At 41.0% G+C, this 15,734-nt stretch overlaps 2 protein-coding genes across 8 annotated transcripts; one reads left to right on the top strand and one right to left on the bottom strand.

Annotated features, from left to right (window-relative positions):
- Positions 1 to 3,207: 3,207 nt before the first annotated feature.
- Positions 3,208 to 7,188, bottom strand: meaf6 (MYST/Esa1-associated factor 6). 2 transcript variants are annotated; one of them, XM_020104551.2, is made up of 8 exons: positions 7,055 to 7,188; positions 5,624 to 5,739; positions 5,325 to 5,412; positions 5,198 to 5,243; positions 4,910 to 5,102; positions 4,368 to 4,397; positions 3,839 to 3,872; positions 3,208 to 3,654 (listed from the first exon to the last, which is right to left on the bottom strand). In XM_020104551.2, exons 1-8 carry the CDS (start codon positions 7,142 to 7,144, stop codon positions 3,640 to 3,642), a joined length of 612 nt encoding a protein of 203 aa, XP_019960110.1. In that variant the 5' UTR covers positions 7,145 to 7,188; the 3' UTR covers positions 3,208 to 3,639. The 2 variants fall into 2 exon arrangements, with proteins under 2 accessions (XP_019960110.1, XP_019960111.1); XM_020104552.2 differs by lacking the exon at positions 4,368 to 4,397.
- stpg1 (sperm-tail PG-rich repeat containing 1) lies at positions 6,477 to 12,344 on the top strand. 6 transcript variants are annotated; one of them, XM_020104550.2, is made up of 10 exons: positions 6,477 to 6,608; positions 7,750 to 7,906; positions 7,984 to 8,087; positions 8,162 to 8,263; positions 8,846 to 9,025; positions 9,108 to 9,216; positions 9,311 to 9,479; positions 9,580 to 9,770; positions 11,272 to 11,380; positions 11,621 to 11,991. In XM_020104550.2, exons 2-9 carry the CDS (start codon positions 7,876 to 7,878, stop codon positions 11,343 to 11,345), a joined length of 960 nt encoding a protein of 319 aa, XP_019960109.2. In that variant the 5' UTR covers positions 6,477 to 6,608; positions 7,750 to 7,875; the 3' UTR covers positions 11,346 to 11,380; positions 11,621 to 11,991. The 6 variants fall into 6 exon arrangements, with proteins under 6 accessions (XP_019960109.2, XP_069373007.1, XP_069373008.1 ...); XM_069516906.1 differs by having other exon boundaries at positions 11,632 to 11,773; XM_069516907.1 differs by having other exon boundaries at positions 11,635 to 11,765.
- Positions 12,345 to 15,734: the final 3,390 nt, after the last annotated feature.

Raw genomic sequence — 15,734 nt, 5'->3', positions numbered from 1 at the left:
CAAATAACATAGTTGATGGGAAAATCTACATTCTCACTGAAGCTCATCGGGGCCGGAATGAAGCTGTTTGCAATATTTGAATTCCTGTTGAAGGGTCATTGGTTAACGCTGACGCTTGGTACAACACAAACTGGTTTTCAACACACACCGCAACATCTCCCCCAGGAGGAACACTGTGACCCACTTGTTGGGCACTCAACATCTTGATCATTTTAAGGATAAGAGTCGAACTCAACAGAACATGGCAGCAAATCAGATTCTTTGTCCTACAATTTACACATCATTTTACAATCTGGATTCAAATGTCCAAAAGAGGTCGGTCAAACTGCCAAAGATACCATCATACTCCCATTAAACTACAATTCAGCTGAGTCATTCATGTTTAACTTCAGGAATCTTGCTTGGTCAACAGCTCAGTTACAGCTTCGCCTTGGTCTGTTGTTTCCAGTTAGTTCCCTGAAGTGACAGAAAAATAAAACAATTTGCTTTTAAGTAGCGTAACACAAATCACACATGCATGCCTCATTACTCACACGGCCTCTGGACAAATGTGGGGAATGTTTTCTCGTGTTTCCAGCCAGATCGCATAACGTAGTCTGCGATGCTGCGTGTTTTGTATGTGACTTGTGACTGAGTCACGGTCTCACATGTAAACTGGTCCATACACAGACTGGATCTCATCCATGTGTTGGAAGGCTGAAGTAGACATGGGAGGAGAAGAGGAAGTAAAACAGCCGGGGGACGAATATGCAGCATGTCTTCAAACCTGTGTTAAAGCATAATAATACCCTGTCGTTATGAATCAGCACCTCAGGTAAAGATGTCAAGGCTCCAACAAAACCTACATGTGAACTAAGGTGGAGAAATACTTCAACACCTGTTTGATGGAGATCGATTTTGTCGTTTTTGTAGAATCCTGTGAAAAAAGAATCCAACAAACAAACAAATGAACAAACAAATGTGTCCCTGACGTGCGTTAGAGCAATAAAGTCATGAAATGTACCTCGGCAAGATTCAGCCGACAGACAAAAACGGACAAAAAGAAAAAATCGAGGTCAAAAAGTTCAGGTTGTTGAAATTTCAACCTCATTGTGCTGCTGGAGGAAAAAGTCGAGAGATGAATTGAATCATGAATGCCTCAAAGATACGAAGATATTTCACTGGAAATCATTGTGGGCGGTAGATGAACAGTTTAGCGATCACCCAAGGGAATCATACACAAATAACTAAAACTAAAAGTTTAATGACAATCCTCGTGAAATGTCATTAAATGTCGAGAAATATTATTAAAAATGTGTTGGCTCTAAGGAAAGGTCAGAGGATGAGCCCTCTGGGGACCCTGAATGTCTACACACCATATTACTAAACAACTGCTGGAGAAACAGAAAAAAAAAAACCTATGACCGTGTCGTTCATAGCAGATGAAATGTGACTCTGGGATGCACTGGTGGTGGTGGTGGTGGATGAAACAGAGGAATGTTATTTCCAAGAATTGACTCTTCCCACTCAGTCTCTCCATCATATGTGTTTGTCAGGAGTTCGGTTTCCACAGAACGCTCGTCTCCATCTCCACATGTGGTGACGATGGTGTTTCAGGCCAGTTGTGAATAATGTGCTAGTCACTGCAGAATTTAAGTACTTCAACAAATGTACAGTAGGAGAACTTTCAAATATGTGCTTTTAATCCAAAAATCCAAACAGGGAGGAAAAAGAGCTGCGACTCAAACTTCAGCAAATATATCACACTGCGAGTAATTTACCTTAACTATGGAAATATTCTATACTGATCCTCTGCTTTCTCCATTCACCCCTTTACCTTAAATCCTCCTTCCTCTGACCACGTCATTGCAGCTGGAACAGGCTCCTTTGTATGAAAATCTGCAGTTGGCACAATTCAGTAGGTGAAATACTTCAAGAAGTTGTAAATAAAAGTGCTCGAATAAGTTGTTAAGTTAATTCATGTGTAAGGACTTTTACATTCTTTCCAAATCATCAAATAAATCCAGTCCTGGTGTTTTCATTAGGTTTGGAGAATTTCTTAGAATTTTTACGCATTTATTTCAAAGAACCTAATAAAACATCTACAACTGGTTCTGATCACAAAACCTCCCCACAGCAACATCCACTGCACATATACAACCCCACACCCTGAAGTGTGTGTGTGTGTGTGTCTGTGTGTGTGTGTGCAGCCTGTAAGCTATAGAAATGACTTTATAAGGTGCGTCTTATTTTCAGGTCACTCCACGGCCTTGCTTTGCTCTTCATCACTGACCTGCTCAGTTTCTGTTCCTGACACGTCGCTGTGTTCTTTTGGATTTTCTCTCTTTAATCTTGTCACTGAAGTGATTTACAGAAATGCTGGAGACGGAGGAGAAGAAACTCCTTTTACTTCCCTTGAACTTTACAACTGTCACCTGCAGCATCATTTGCAGTTTATTTTCTTACTTTTCAAATATAGTTTAGGTCGTCTCTGCTTTTTATTTTTCACCTTTACACACACAAAGCATATTGCACCGTATCAGTATGCATTAAATGTGATATATAGTTCTAATACAGCATTGTGTAAACTGTTAATGTTAAACTTCTATTTTTAAACAGTGTACAAGTGTATGATTTGATTATATATGACTAATATTTAAGACGTGTAGGTAGAATTGTCCGATGTGATCAAAATGAAAATCTAAGTTTGTCGGTTTATATCTCAACTAGCTGTGTCCTCTGGCGGCATCTAGTGAAAAGTTAGGATACTGCAGGCTGGTGAACAGCTTTTACTTCCAGACATTTGTTAATCACACATTTTTAAAATAAGATTTTAAAGTGTATGGCTGAGAAACTCCATGTAGCAGCATGTGTATGTCAGTGAACTGTCATCTGTTCGTCCTCCGTTTACTCAAGCAACTATTTTCATAAAACAAACCGTCACTAAAGAATGTGCTGGTTATTTTCTGTAATAGTCGAATAATATTTGGACTCTTTAAAAAAGGAAACTGTTCCGTAATGTCACTTTTTAATGGACCACATGTGTGGGAACTCAAACAGTTGGTCACTTTCAAGGTTTCAGGGTCCGTCAGCATTTGACAAGAGAAACAACAAAGCCTGAGGGTGGTTATTAAAGCCAGGCCTCAACCCACGACTATCCCCTAACGACTGTGTCGAGTGATACGAAGCACCGCCTTCATGAACAGACACGTAAATAACCAGAGAAGATTCCAGCTACTGGTGTTTTATTATTTTTTTGCAAAACAAAAAAATGTAATAAAAGAATTCAGGGTATTCAGGGGTTGAACGACTATGTGATGCTTAACAAAAAGCAAAACTTTCTCACAATGTAAAACATCAAAATCAGCTACATAATAAATACACTTTTCTCTTTAACACTATACAAAATGGTGCGTTTCTGGAGGCGGCCTCCTCAGGCCTCCAGTAACATTTCTACTTAGATCAGTAGGTCACAGTTTTGACCATGACCACAGGAAGGTGGCAGGGGGAATGTATCAAGCAATGCACACAGTACAGGCTGAAGTATAATGATTTAAAAAAATAAAATAAACAAGGCATACAAAATTCACAAAGTCCAGATATCTCTGCTTCTCTACATGCATCCTCCTCGTGTGCGGTCAGGTTTTCCAGTCGGCTTCTTTAAGTTGAATAATCCTGCAGGAGGAGAGAGAGGCAGAGAATTAGAGAAGTGACTGAAGTAAAATCACAACAAATAATTTGATAATATCTTTATTATTAGTATCTAATTATTATTATTTTTTATATTCACCAAATATTCGTAACGTTACATAGACTGTATATAAAACGATTTTTGTACAAACAGAAGAATTCCACTTACAGCTCGTGGTTTCTTGTTAACCTTCATGTCAAACCTACAACGAAAGAAGAAATACGGTTGCGTTAGACATCCTCAGACCACAGACCTGTTTCTGACGGGGGTTATGGTGAAAAGCGGTGCCACTACTATACCATGAAGAAGCCTAAAAACAAGCCTATAACAAGAACGCTAAATGATCATGTGTGTTCTTGTTTTATGCACAAATCGTAAGCCAAACCCTCGTCTGACACGACCAGCAGTGTTTATCTGATTGCTGGAATCGGCGAAACACAATAAATCTGGGGTCAGAAGAAAAACAAGCAAGAAAGTCTAATGGAGTGCTGGATGCTGCATTCAAAATGAAAAGAATGAAGTGTTGGACATGCAGTATGACTGACAGGCTTCAACCCAAACTCTACATGAAGAAGAGACGAAAGCAGAGCAGGTAAAAAAAAAGAAAAGACAATACACAGTGGAAAAGTGGAGGATGGGAGTTTACAGCAGGCAGGACGTGAACACCACAGGAGCAGGAAGTAAAAGTCCGACTTACTCAAAGTCATAATCAAACATGGCAGAAGGGCTGAGGGAGGGGGGGCAGCATTAGGGGGAGGAAGAGAGCAGCAGCTGTTAGTTCACCGACCTGAGACTAGAGCCCTACGTCTACATTAAACTGCAGTCCAGACTTTACAGAGTGACGCTGCTTCTCAATGTGTTAGGTGGAGCTCCTGCTGCTTTAAAGTGTGGTTAGAAACAGTCAGGAAAACACAGACCGACCTTAAAGAGGTGGATAACACGCCGGCATTAACCACAGGAAGCAACTTAGTCGATTTTTCCACTGTACCAGTGCTGACAACTTCATTAACTGTCTGTTATATTCACTTTTTACTGAAAGTATCCGCAGGGAGTGTATGTGAGAACACAAACATCCCAGTCAGTTGCTGGATGTCGCTTATATCATTAACTAGCCAAGTAAAATAAAAACTGTAAACATCAATGATCTTTTCTGATTTTCTACAAAGAAAATGTTCATATCGGCAAATGTGGAAAAGATTGAACAACCTGCTGATGCATTACTTCTTATTGATTTTATACCTGTGTCTATTTTTGTTCTTCCTCTTTTTGTGGCTTGCGTGATGGCTGCCTGAGGAGGAGGAGGAGGCGGCCTTCTGAGGCTTCAGGTCCTGCAGCGTCGAGTCCACGTCTTCCGTGTCCTCCTGGCTGGGCTCGTTTTCTTGGTTCTGGAGATCTGGAGATGTGTCGCTTTCCGTGCCGCTGCCTGCTTCACCTGATGGGACCAAAATCAGTGACGCAAACTTAAGTGTCAGAAATGACACGAGGAGAAACGTTTAGATCTAATAAAAGTTCAAAAAACCAACTCACGCTTTTCATTCATGTGATCTGGTATCCCACCAAGCGCACAGACTGCCTATAAAGAGAGTCAGGTTGAAGTATCAGCTTTTCTTATGAAGAGAAGGATGAACAAAAACTTGTAGGGTGAGGGACTTACTGCATGTGATGTGACCGACGACTTGCTGAATAAACGCTCTGCTTCCTTGAATTTCCTATTCCGTCTATCAGTCTTACTGTTGGAGTTTCTGCAGGAATCACAAAATTAAACATCAGAAATCTAAATCTAAATGTTTAAAATATGTCATCAACAAAGAAAGGAACACGGATAAATAACTGTCAGGTGATAATCATCTCTGTATTTAAACACATTGAATCGATCCTGTGCGTCTGGTGATCCCTGAACAATCCAGCACTTCTTTAAAAGCAGACCTGCATTGTTTTATATGAGATTCTTACTTTTGGTTGGTGAGGTATCGGTCCCACCCTCTGATGATGTTGCCGTACATCTGGGTATCTTCTAGGTAGCTGCCTTCAAACGCGTATATTTGTCTTTCTAAGTTCACCAGCGTCTCCTAGAAAAACAAGGAAGCATCGAATAATTACATGTTTGGGTCACAATGGGCATGTTTGGGCCTCTCACCCTTTCCCTATCAACTTCTCTCAACCTTTCCCTATCAATCTCTCACTCTTTCCCTATCAATCTCTCTCTCACCCTTTCCCTATCAATCTCTCACTCTTTCCCTAACAATCTCTCTCTCACTCTTTCCCTATCAATCTCTCTCTCACCCTTTCCCTATCAATCTCTCACTCTTTCCCTAACAATCTCTCTCTCACTCTTTCCCTATCAACTTCTCCCAACCTTTCCCTATCAATCTCTCACTCTTTCCCTAACAATCTCTCTCTCACTCATTCCCTATCAATCCCTCTCTCACTCTTTCCCTATCAATCTCTCTCTCACTCTTTCCCTAATAATCTCTCTCTCACTCTTTCCCTATCAACTTCGCTCTCACTCTTTCCCTCTCTCTCTCTTTCCCTAACAATCTCTCTCTCTCTTTCCCTAACAATCTCTCTCTCTCTTTCCCTATCAACTTCGCTCTCACTCTTTCCCTAACAATCTCTCTCTCTCTTTCCCTATCAACTTCGCTCTCACTCTTTCCCTATCAATCTCTCACTCTTTCCCTATCAATCTCTCTCTCACTCTTTCCCTATCAATCCCTCTCTCACTCTTTCCCTATCAATCTCTCTCACTCTTTCCCTATCAATCCCTCTCTCACTCTTTCCCTATCAATCTCCCTCTTTCTCTCTCCCTCTCACACACACTTTCAGAGTGAAGCAGGCAGGTGTGTGAGCAGCATCACACTCAGGTTGAACTGAGGTCTCAGGGATGTAAACACAGTGATCGTGGCTGCAGACAGAATAGAGATGAGCTGTTTGACGACAGGTGAACACAGGTTGAACTGTTTCTGTAGAATCCACTAACAGGCGGTAACTTGTGTCGGTGTGACCACGTATCTTCTACACGGTGATGCTAACGTACCGCGAGATCTCCACCAAAACCGGGCGGTGGTTTACGTGTAGCTCGGCTAGCTAACTAGCTAGCTAACACAGTCAGTCCACGCTGTTGCAGCATCGCGCTAAAGCACAATAAATAAAAAAAAGCTAATGGTTATAAATTGAACATATTACAAACGCTGGCTGAGCCGGAGGGACCTGTGGAGAAAACAAACCGCCACATTTGCTGGTATTAGCATAGTTAGCTTAGCGCTTAGCAAGGCCTCGGCTAGCGGCGCGCCCGGTACGAAGCTAGCCCACAGTTAGCTGTTATTCTGAGGGACAAAATGGTTGCGCTGCTTCTCTCTCCGACAAACTGCGGTGATCTTCACTTACAGCAAGTTCCTGTTTCCTCTTCACCAACTCGGCGAGCTCCCGGCGGGTGTCCGGGATCTGCGGCGGCGTCGCTTTTGCGTGCATCGCCATGATGGATCGAGCTAATCTGGAGACAAACCAGCGGCGGGCGGGCGGTCTGCTGAAAAGCGGCCGCTGGAGTGCAGCTGTTTCACCGACAGATGTCCCCGAAGGACCGCTGCAGGAGCCCGGCAGGTCGGAGCTGCGCTGCCACGTTTAACTGACAGAAATCTGCTAAATCCGAGTTTAGCGAAAAATGAATATTTATTTATTTTTGTCCACAATTGTTTGCACGGCGTCACGTTATGCGTTAAAAAAAAACGTCACTTACACGTAGCTGCACAATGTTGACCTGCATCGTGTAAGTGGTTTACAATTTGTAAAATAAAGCACCGCCGAATGATAAATTAAAAGTTGATGATTACTATGTTCCGATTGATGTACTGATAAATATCACGTGGCTGCTCTGACACATGGTTCAACTTTAAAAATGTGTTGATTCCGAGGCAGGGTCTGCTGCATTTAGTTTCTTTATGATTTCTGGACGTGTATACGCGGCGGACATAAAGATATAATGATAAAATCAGAAAGCACAAGTCGCCCTGAATCTAAATGTGGTTTATCGTCTCTCTGTGTTCAGATTTCATTGTTTTGTGATTGTTTTGTTTTTTTTTTAGTCTTGGACGTTAATTTCCGGTCTGGCAACCCTGCACGGAAACGCGTTTTGTTTCTACGTCGCCATGGCAACGCCACCTGGCAGCTTTATCAATGGCGTCAGATTTACAAACTAATTTGAACCTGTGATGGACAACGTGGACCGAGGATTCGATAAAAGTGAGGCTGCATGAAAATACAGATTTTATTCTGAGCTTAAAAAAAACACAACATAAAATTTGATCAACAACCTCCAGCTTCTTCCTCCATGGCAACAAGATACCACAGAGCGGCGATAACAAATCAAGAGAAGAAGGGGTTTTCTTCTCAGGCGAAGAGATTCGCTTCACAGCTATGTCCGGTAAGACGTTTAACTCTTCTCACATGAGACGTTAACAAGAAATCAAAATGCTGAATGATGTGTTTGTGTTTCAGAATGAAAACCCAGGACCGGCCAGCTATGGCTGTGTTTCCACTGCTGAAGTTAAAAGTCCGTCCTTCTCCAAGAAAGGCACCACAGGCTTTGTGGCGTCCAAGGTCAGGAACTCTGCTGCTCATTTGGTTTTATTGGCCCAAGGTCATAAAAACACCGAGATCAAGTTTAAATACCTGCAACTCGACAAAGTGACATAAAACAGTGTTTAATTGTCTTAAAAGTTCTTATTTACATCTGTGTTTTTCAGACTGTGATGTACCCACATGTCTTTTATTAAAAGGGCCTATTATGCTAAACATATTTGTTCACTTTTTCTGTAAACCTAAATTCTGCGATAAACAGAATTTTGAATTAATGTACGTTTTGTCCTTCAAAAGCTCATCAAAGTTACTGATCCCCAAAAAACTTGATTAAAGATGATTAATTGTGTTTTTCATCTAAAGATATCTGAAGTGAAGACGAAGAAAAATCAATCAGTGAAAATTCAAATCAGATAAAAGTAGTGAAATGTTTTGATTGTTTGACTTTGTTTACTATTTAATCGAACCAGTGAAATGTTTCGGTTTTGAATTATTTTAAAACAAAATATGAAATTGTTTGATTCTTCAGATCTTTGGTTTCATTATTATGAAATAAAGGTTTTTGAAATGAACCCAATTATCATATCACCTTTTCACCACTAGGGCACCAGGGGTTACAATAACCCACAGAGAACGATCCCGGGACCAAACGTGTACAACACACAGAGCTCCTTCATAAACAAGTATGATTTTAACTCTGGAGTCTCCAGGGTGTTCAGACTGCCTGTGGCTGTGCAGCTGGATGGTCCCAAGCATAACACCCCAGCTCCAAATCAATATGACGTACGTATGTGACTTATTTATGTTGCTTTTAGTGTCTAGTGATGCAGTGATGTGCAGCTTTTTGTTCCTTCTTTCTGCTCAGGTCAGCTGTGGGAGCAGAGACAGATTCTCCTCGGTGGTCGGCACATCAGCTTTCCTCTCAAAAACCGGACGTGACTCTTTCTGTCCAAATAAAAACCTGCCATCGCCATGTAATCACTTCACTTTAATCACATTTAATCTGATTTTATAACACTTTTTTAAAATAACTTTGGGCTCTAATATTGCCGTACACATTTGTCATAGGCCACTATGAGGTGAACAACCACAGGATCCAGCACAGCTCCACAGTAGTCTTGTCGCCCTTCAAATCTAAAACTCAGAGAATCCCTGCTCTCGTGAACAACCATGTTCCGGGCCCCGGGGCCTACAGTCCCCATAAGGCCCCCACACCAGCAAAGAAGACCCTCCTACCGTGAGTGACCTTCCAATATTTACGACTTTGGATCTGTTATTAAAGGTTATTTACTTTCTATAGTCTAAAAATGTAAACTCTGTGTTTACTGTGTTTAAAGGAGGGGTTGTTATTTGGCAATATCAGAGCCGGCTCTGATTGTTCCTAAGGATCCGCCCCTGCCGGGCCCCGGGCAGTATGATATACAGAACTGTGACGCCAAGTCCAAGCATCCAATGCTCTCTGCTGCTTTTGCATCCAGAACTGAAAGATTACCCAGATACCTTTGCACCGAAATGAAGCCAGGTCCAGGTAACGTCTCCTAAAACAAATCATCAAATGCTTCTTTTAAAATCAGGCATTTAACAGTTGTTATTTTTCTTCCTGTGAATAACCACAAATACAGATGATGTAATGCTGGGATAGAGAAAATCCTTTGGTTTCATAAAAGACAACAAAACCCTTCTTTTACTATTCATGCAAAATAAAAGGTTTCTTTTAATATACAGTTGCAGAACAGGCTCTGATGCTGGTGTCTGACCTGGAGCAGCCACATGCTAGTTAGCTGGTTGCAGTCACATGCTAATTCAAACAGCTTTACATAAATAATGTGGGATTAGACTAGATTTGCAATAAATCTGCAATCCAACCAGAGGGGATGGAAATGACTGTGGGGAAATATTGGAAATTGCTGACATGAGGCGTCGTAAAGGAAAAGTAGCAGAACATGAAAGTTTAATGACGATATTCATCATAAAGTGTCTCGAACGTCGAATTTCATCGGCCCCACTTCACAATTTATCTCCATCAATAGTCCCGCTAACGCTAAGTCAGTATGTTGTTATGGTTATAGAAGAAACATAAACATATAGACATAGGTTGGAAACATGTCATGAACTAGATTGTTTATGCTGAAAGTTTGAAAATGTGAATGAGGTCTGACCATATACAGTAAATAAAGATGGCCGACTTGGTGGCTCCCCAAAGTGAAGCCAAAACGTCCTGATCGCCCCCTGGTGGCTGTCTGCAGTATGGGTCATGAACCCAGCCTCCACCATGTTAGCAGATGGACGGGCTTTTGGCTTGTCTCAAGTCGTCATCTTTATTTACAGTGTATCGACCTGACTGGAGTAAAGCTGAGTTACTTTGAGTAAAAGTTTTGTTTTACTATCATCCATGTAATGTATTTGTTATGATGGTTGTCTTCTAAGGTTACATTTGCCGTCAATCTCCCCACAAACCACATCAATTTCACAGATTAATTGACATCTGTTTCTAATCTATTTTGTGACCGGATATTATCCGAGCCGAACCCTTAATTCTACCTGTTAACGACCCGTCATTAATCTTAAACAAAAGAACTATTCACATCAGTGAGTGACATTGAGAGGCAGAAAATCAGAAGCAGCACCAACACATTTTCTTGGCCTGGAGGTGAATAGGTAAATTCTATCCTCACAATAAACTGTGACACATTTCAAAAAGGGAAAGCCCCAGACTTCTGGGACTTCCGCGAGAGACCAAGCTTAGTCTCCGCTTATCTTCGTATAAATCGAGAGAAGAGTAACACCTCTGCAACTGATATCTGTCCTATTATATAAACTTGTTTACGAGTTTCAGGCAAAATTAGAAAAGTGTATGATTCTGTTTTGGTGGCTGAAGCTCAGGTTTTCCATTTGTCTCTGGCAGTAGTCTCTGTAGTTGGAAGAATAAAAGCCTCCTTAAGTATAGCTTTGACGAATATCCTGTATAATTGTACACAGTAGATCATCCTTGTGTATAATCTAACAGTCCTTGGACTTTCTCTTTCCAGGTTTCTATGATCCACAGATTCTGTCAAAGCACTCCTTCTTTTACAATGATTCCAGAGTCTGGATCCCTGTATGAAGCTTTCAAGGGAACATCAGATCTTCACGCTCACAGTAACGGATTATCTTTATCTTATCGTGTTGTTTAAATGTACATGAGTTTAAATCAGTGTTTGCTGAAAAAAGAAGGACGGCAATTAAAATTTGAATCAGTGAGTCTCTGTTTAGTGTTTATCTGAGTAGTGATATATAAGACTGCGGTGTCGGTAGGAGGAGTCATATTCGGTATTTATCTAAAGTGGTGACGTAAGAGAAAAACCCTTAGAAAAGCCTTATATTTGATCCTCACCCCAGTTTCCATGCAGCAGTGAGTGTCGCTGCAGTCGACCGGCAGCTGCTGGTCCAGTCACTGGTGCGCCACGGTAACAGCTGAGAGCTTGAGATGACAACACTGTGCCAACTGCTGGAGGGCAGGCAGAGGAGTGGAGTGTGACTGTCTATGTGAGCAATGTGACTGACCGGGCATGAGGCAGAGCTGCTGCTCAACCCCAAAGACAAATGGACACAACAGCCACTCCCTTGTTCCCATGTTAAATTGTCGGGTCAGTGGCTGATGCAGTTTTCTGTCTTCACGTTTGTGCAGTGGTTCATTATTCCTGTTTGCTGTCATATTATTGATTAATATAATAAAGTAAATAAGCTGCTGTCTGCATATCAACTGAAAAGGTCATGATATGTCACCGTTAGTTGTTGCAGGTTAAAAGAGTTTTGGAGACGACTCCTGAAACAACATGTCATGCAGTGTTTTTTTTGTATTTTAATCTCATTGATAACATTCATAACTACATTTCTGTAAAAATGAAAAAGTAAAAGGGGCCAGAGAGGACCGCTACTTCCTGCTGGTTGCCTGGCAAATGCTGGCAAGTCAGAGGGTTTAAGAGGGTCTGGTTCTCCTCATCTCTGACTAACAGCCTGCTCGCTGTAGCTTCATATCGTCCACACAGATGTGACAGTTTTATCTTCTCATTTAACTGAGGCAGAAAGCAAATAAACAAATTTCACACAGTGTTGAACTTCAGCTCGGAGAGAAATGTTTAACTGTGCAAAGCTGATACAAACACTGACTGACACGACATTTGCAGCTGCTAACATGGAAATTAATTTCAAGCCAACAAGTCTGCTCTGCGGAAACAACGCCGAGTTGTTATTTATGCCTCGTGCTTATCTCCGACTGCAAAGGATGCGATCAACAGTGTCATCTGCTCACAAGAAAATCAGGTGGAGATTTTTCCTCTGCAGCTCGGCTCTCAACAACTGCAGACGTGCCTGACTCCTCCACAGTAGCAGCTGTAGTTATATTCAGACTCTGACTTCAGCAGCGTTCTCTTCAAATATGTGTGAGCTCGCCCTGTAAAACCAAATCATTGTGCACAAGTGGGGGTTTACACAATGACAGGACATTTTATAACTCCTCTGTTTGCAGACAGAAATGTGCTCTCTCCCCTCTGGTCAAACGCACAGGGAGGATCCAGACAAATGTTTTTGAACTGCAGGCTTTTTGGTTTTGCTGGTGCTTTAGTAGTCCTGTGTCGAAGGGGGCAATTAACTACATGCCTCTGTGGGTTTCTGGGAGGCTCCCTGCACCGCCGCATGTCTCGCTCAGGTGCAGGCGAGTATGGGCACGCACGCCCTCGAAGGATCTGGCTCAGAGAGCTCTTTGTTTCAGATCACAGACAGATGGAATCAGTCGCCTGTTGATCTTGGCCAATTAAAAATTCCCTCCTTATCCACGATTTGGCTGAAATGACGCTGCCTGCATCAGAGCGACGAGCTAATCGTCAACGTGAGCTTATGCCTGTTGCTTGGCAATACATCAGTGGATTACTGACAGAATTTGTTCTGCTGCAGTTTCAAGTCGTTCAAAGACGCGTGGTGTATTTTTGGAATCCTCGAGAGTCAGAACACGAGGGTATATCGAAAACACACGGAGGGACATTTAGGGATTCTAATAATCTGTGTGTCCGTCATATTTTCTCTCTTTAGCCTCGGTGACTCTGCAGCTTTATGGAGCCGGAAGGGAACTGAGCTTCACTAAGTTGAAGTCTGTTTATTATTTCATCTGCTTCTGAAAACCATCACCAGTGCAACAAAGAGTCTGTTCACTGCTCTGTGATAAATTAGATCATTAATTCTGATTTCAAAGTGATAACCTTAAAACACATGATCCGGAGCAGGAGAATTTACAAGAAAGAACAAACACAGGTTCACAGTGAGAAATCCAGGGATGGATAGAAGTGGACAGCTGTAAAATGGAAACAGTCTTTTAGTCTGGGTTGTTTAGAGAAAGAGAGACAGAGGTTGTTGGTGCAGATGAACACGATCCATTAGCCCTGATGGAGCTGCTTCTCTTTTCTTTAGTGTGTGTTACAGAGCGACCAGTTGATTGATTGGCAGCATCTTAGCAGCGTCTATCTTTAGCCTCCACATATGCAGGACTGAAATATATAGAAATAAGGAAATGTAGAAATACAGGAATAAATACACAAATTCAAAAATAGATGAATGTGGAAATATCTGAATAAACAAGCGTTTAAATACATAATTCACCATTTTTCTCACCAAATTGCATTTATTTTTTAATTAATTTACTCATCCTTGTATTTATTTGTATAGATATTATTATCTATATTGATAATTTATATTTTTTTAGTTCTGGCAGTTTCAGTCCTCGATATCCACACACCGTGTTTAAAGGAATGAATGAATTGTCGTCTGCTCTAGTTTTTAAAGATGATTTTTTAAGAGGACTGAAAATCAACATGTTTCAACAGTTTTGTTTTTAACGTTGGGCTGAAATGTGAGAAATGAAAACGTTGGATTTATGACAGTAAATAATCTGCACGTCTCTACAACATCAGCTGCAGCCCTCAGTGTCTTCACCAGGCTAAGTGGGTCATGCATGTTTTATCTCTCTGCTAACACTCGCATACATTTGGCCTTTAAGCATGTTTTAAAGAAGAGCCTCATATAGGGCATTAGAGAATTAATTCATTTTCCTTTATGTCCTTAAGATTCATGAAAAACAGGATGATGATGATCTCATCTATATTTAATCTGAATTTTTAATGTAAATGACCAAAAAGACAGAAAAAAACATGGTGGGCGTGCTTCTGGTCAGACTATTTATAAAAGGCCTCTTTTAAAAAATGAATGACACTCCCACTCTATCTTCTAGTGTGAGAAACAAGTATTCACAGAATGAGAAACAGTGTTTTGATCAAATAATTATATATATATATATATATAAAGAAATAGAGTTTAATAATGCCATGGTGTCATATGTGGATTTCTGGGTAGGGGTTTGTTTCTTTGCCTTTTTAAAAAAAATCCCCCTCCCTCACGTTTTATCAGATCAGACGTTATCAGATTGGACAGTGAATGTCCTCGTGGACCTGCTCTGTCTCCTGCAGTGGCAGGAAGGTCGCATCAATTGTTAATCAGTGTGTCATCACCGATTCACAAGGGCAGATCATGTCCTCTCACTTTTTATATAGAACAAATGTGGTTGAGTGTTAAAAACATGCTATTATTCCTATATAATAATTATAGGATCACTTTTTCATTCTTTGGTTGGCTCCTTTTGTCTTTTTTTTGTTTATCTTTTAATAGTATTCCAGTAATATTCCAGTAGATTTCATTTCCTGTCATGATCAAGACAGATAAATACTTTATTGATCCCGAGGTAAGTTGAGTCATCCGGTATCAAACAAAACAGACAAACCTACGAGCATAAGAATAATAAAAGGTCAAAACGAGTTAGGAATAAATGCAGGAATATTAATTTATAAAGTAAATAAAGATCTCATGTCAGTACACTGTGTATCTTTGAAGTGTAGTGGAGCTGAAGTATAAAGTGGTACATTATGCAGATACTCAAGTTCATGTACCTCAGATGTGTACTTGCCTACTTGAGTAACTGTACTTCGATACTTTCCACCACATAGACGTTTTATGCATTAAGAAGTATTATTACTGTTGTAACTGTGTATAAACTGCAGTACTGACACAGACAGTATGATGAATACTCTGTTGTGACAGATTCACTTCTGCAGCTGCTGGAAATCATCTGATGGATCAAACCATTCCCAGGGTTCAGGGGTGAAGAGGAAACGGACGCATCTGTTGTGTTACTGTGAGTAAAACTAATGAGACACTGTGAAGACATTTTTTATTTAGTGTTCGACGTGTGAAAAACGTCTTCAATCAATTCCACCCCGGTGTTTTCTGGGTAAATGAGTTTCTTCCCCTCCACACAGTTGGTACAGTCCGGTTGTCTGAGCTCAGCAGCGTCAAGTCAAAGACTACAACCGGAAATAAAGCAAGCTCGCCTTCAGAATAAAATTCAGTTATTAAAACAAAGTGGGCGATCAGGACCCATGGCTAGAAATGACTTCAAGTTGAATTCATA

This window comes from Paralichthys olivaceus, chromosome 20 (genome assembly GCF_024713975.1).
Source record: "Paralichthys olivaceus isolate ysfri-2021 chromosome 20, ASM2471397v2, whole genome shotgun sequence".
In the NCBI taxonomy this organism is placed as follows: domain Eukaryota; kingdom Metazoa; phylum Chordata; class Actinopteri; order Pleuronectiformes; family Paralichthyidae; genus Paralichthys; species Paralichthys olivaceus.
The sequence above is the reverse complement of the archived record's forward strand: the minus strand, read 5'-3'. Positions and strand labels throughout refer to the sequence as shown.

What these genes read in the sequence shown, in the direction of transcription:
- meaf6 (XM_020104551.2), bottom strand. Translation starts at nt 7,144, where the DNA reads ATGGCGATGCACGCAAAAGCGACGCCGCCGCAGATCCCGGACACCCGC. An exon ending in AGATCACATGAATGAAAAGC is followed by an intron (nt 5,103 to 5,197) that starts GTGAGTTGGTTT and finishes TGGTCCCATCAG; the next exon opens with GTGAAGCAGGCAGCGGCACG. An exon ending in AAGAACAAAAATAGACACAG is followed by an intron (nt 4,398 to 4,909) that starts GTATAAAATCAA and finishes CCCCTCCCTCAG; the next exon opens with CCCTTCTGCCATGTTTGATT.
- stpg1 (XM_069516908.1), top strand. Translation starts at nt 7,876, where the DNA reads ATGGACAACGTGGACCGAGGATTCGATAAAA. An exon ending in GGACCGAGGATTCGATAAAA is followed by an intron (nt 7,907 to 7,983) that starts GTGAGGCTGCAT and finishes AACAACCTCCAG; the next exon opens with CTTCTTCCTCCATGGCAACA. An exon ending in GCAAAGAAGACCCTCCTACC is followed by an intron (nt 9,480 to 9,579) that starts GTGAGTGACCTT and finishes CTGTGTTTAAAG; the next exon opens with GAGGGGTTGTTATTTGGCAA.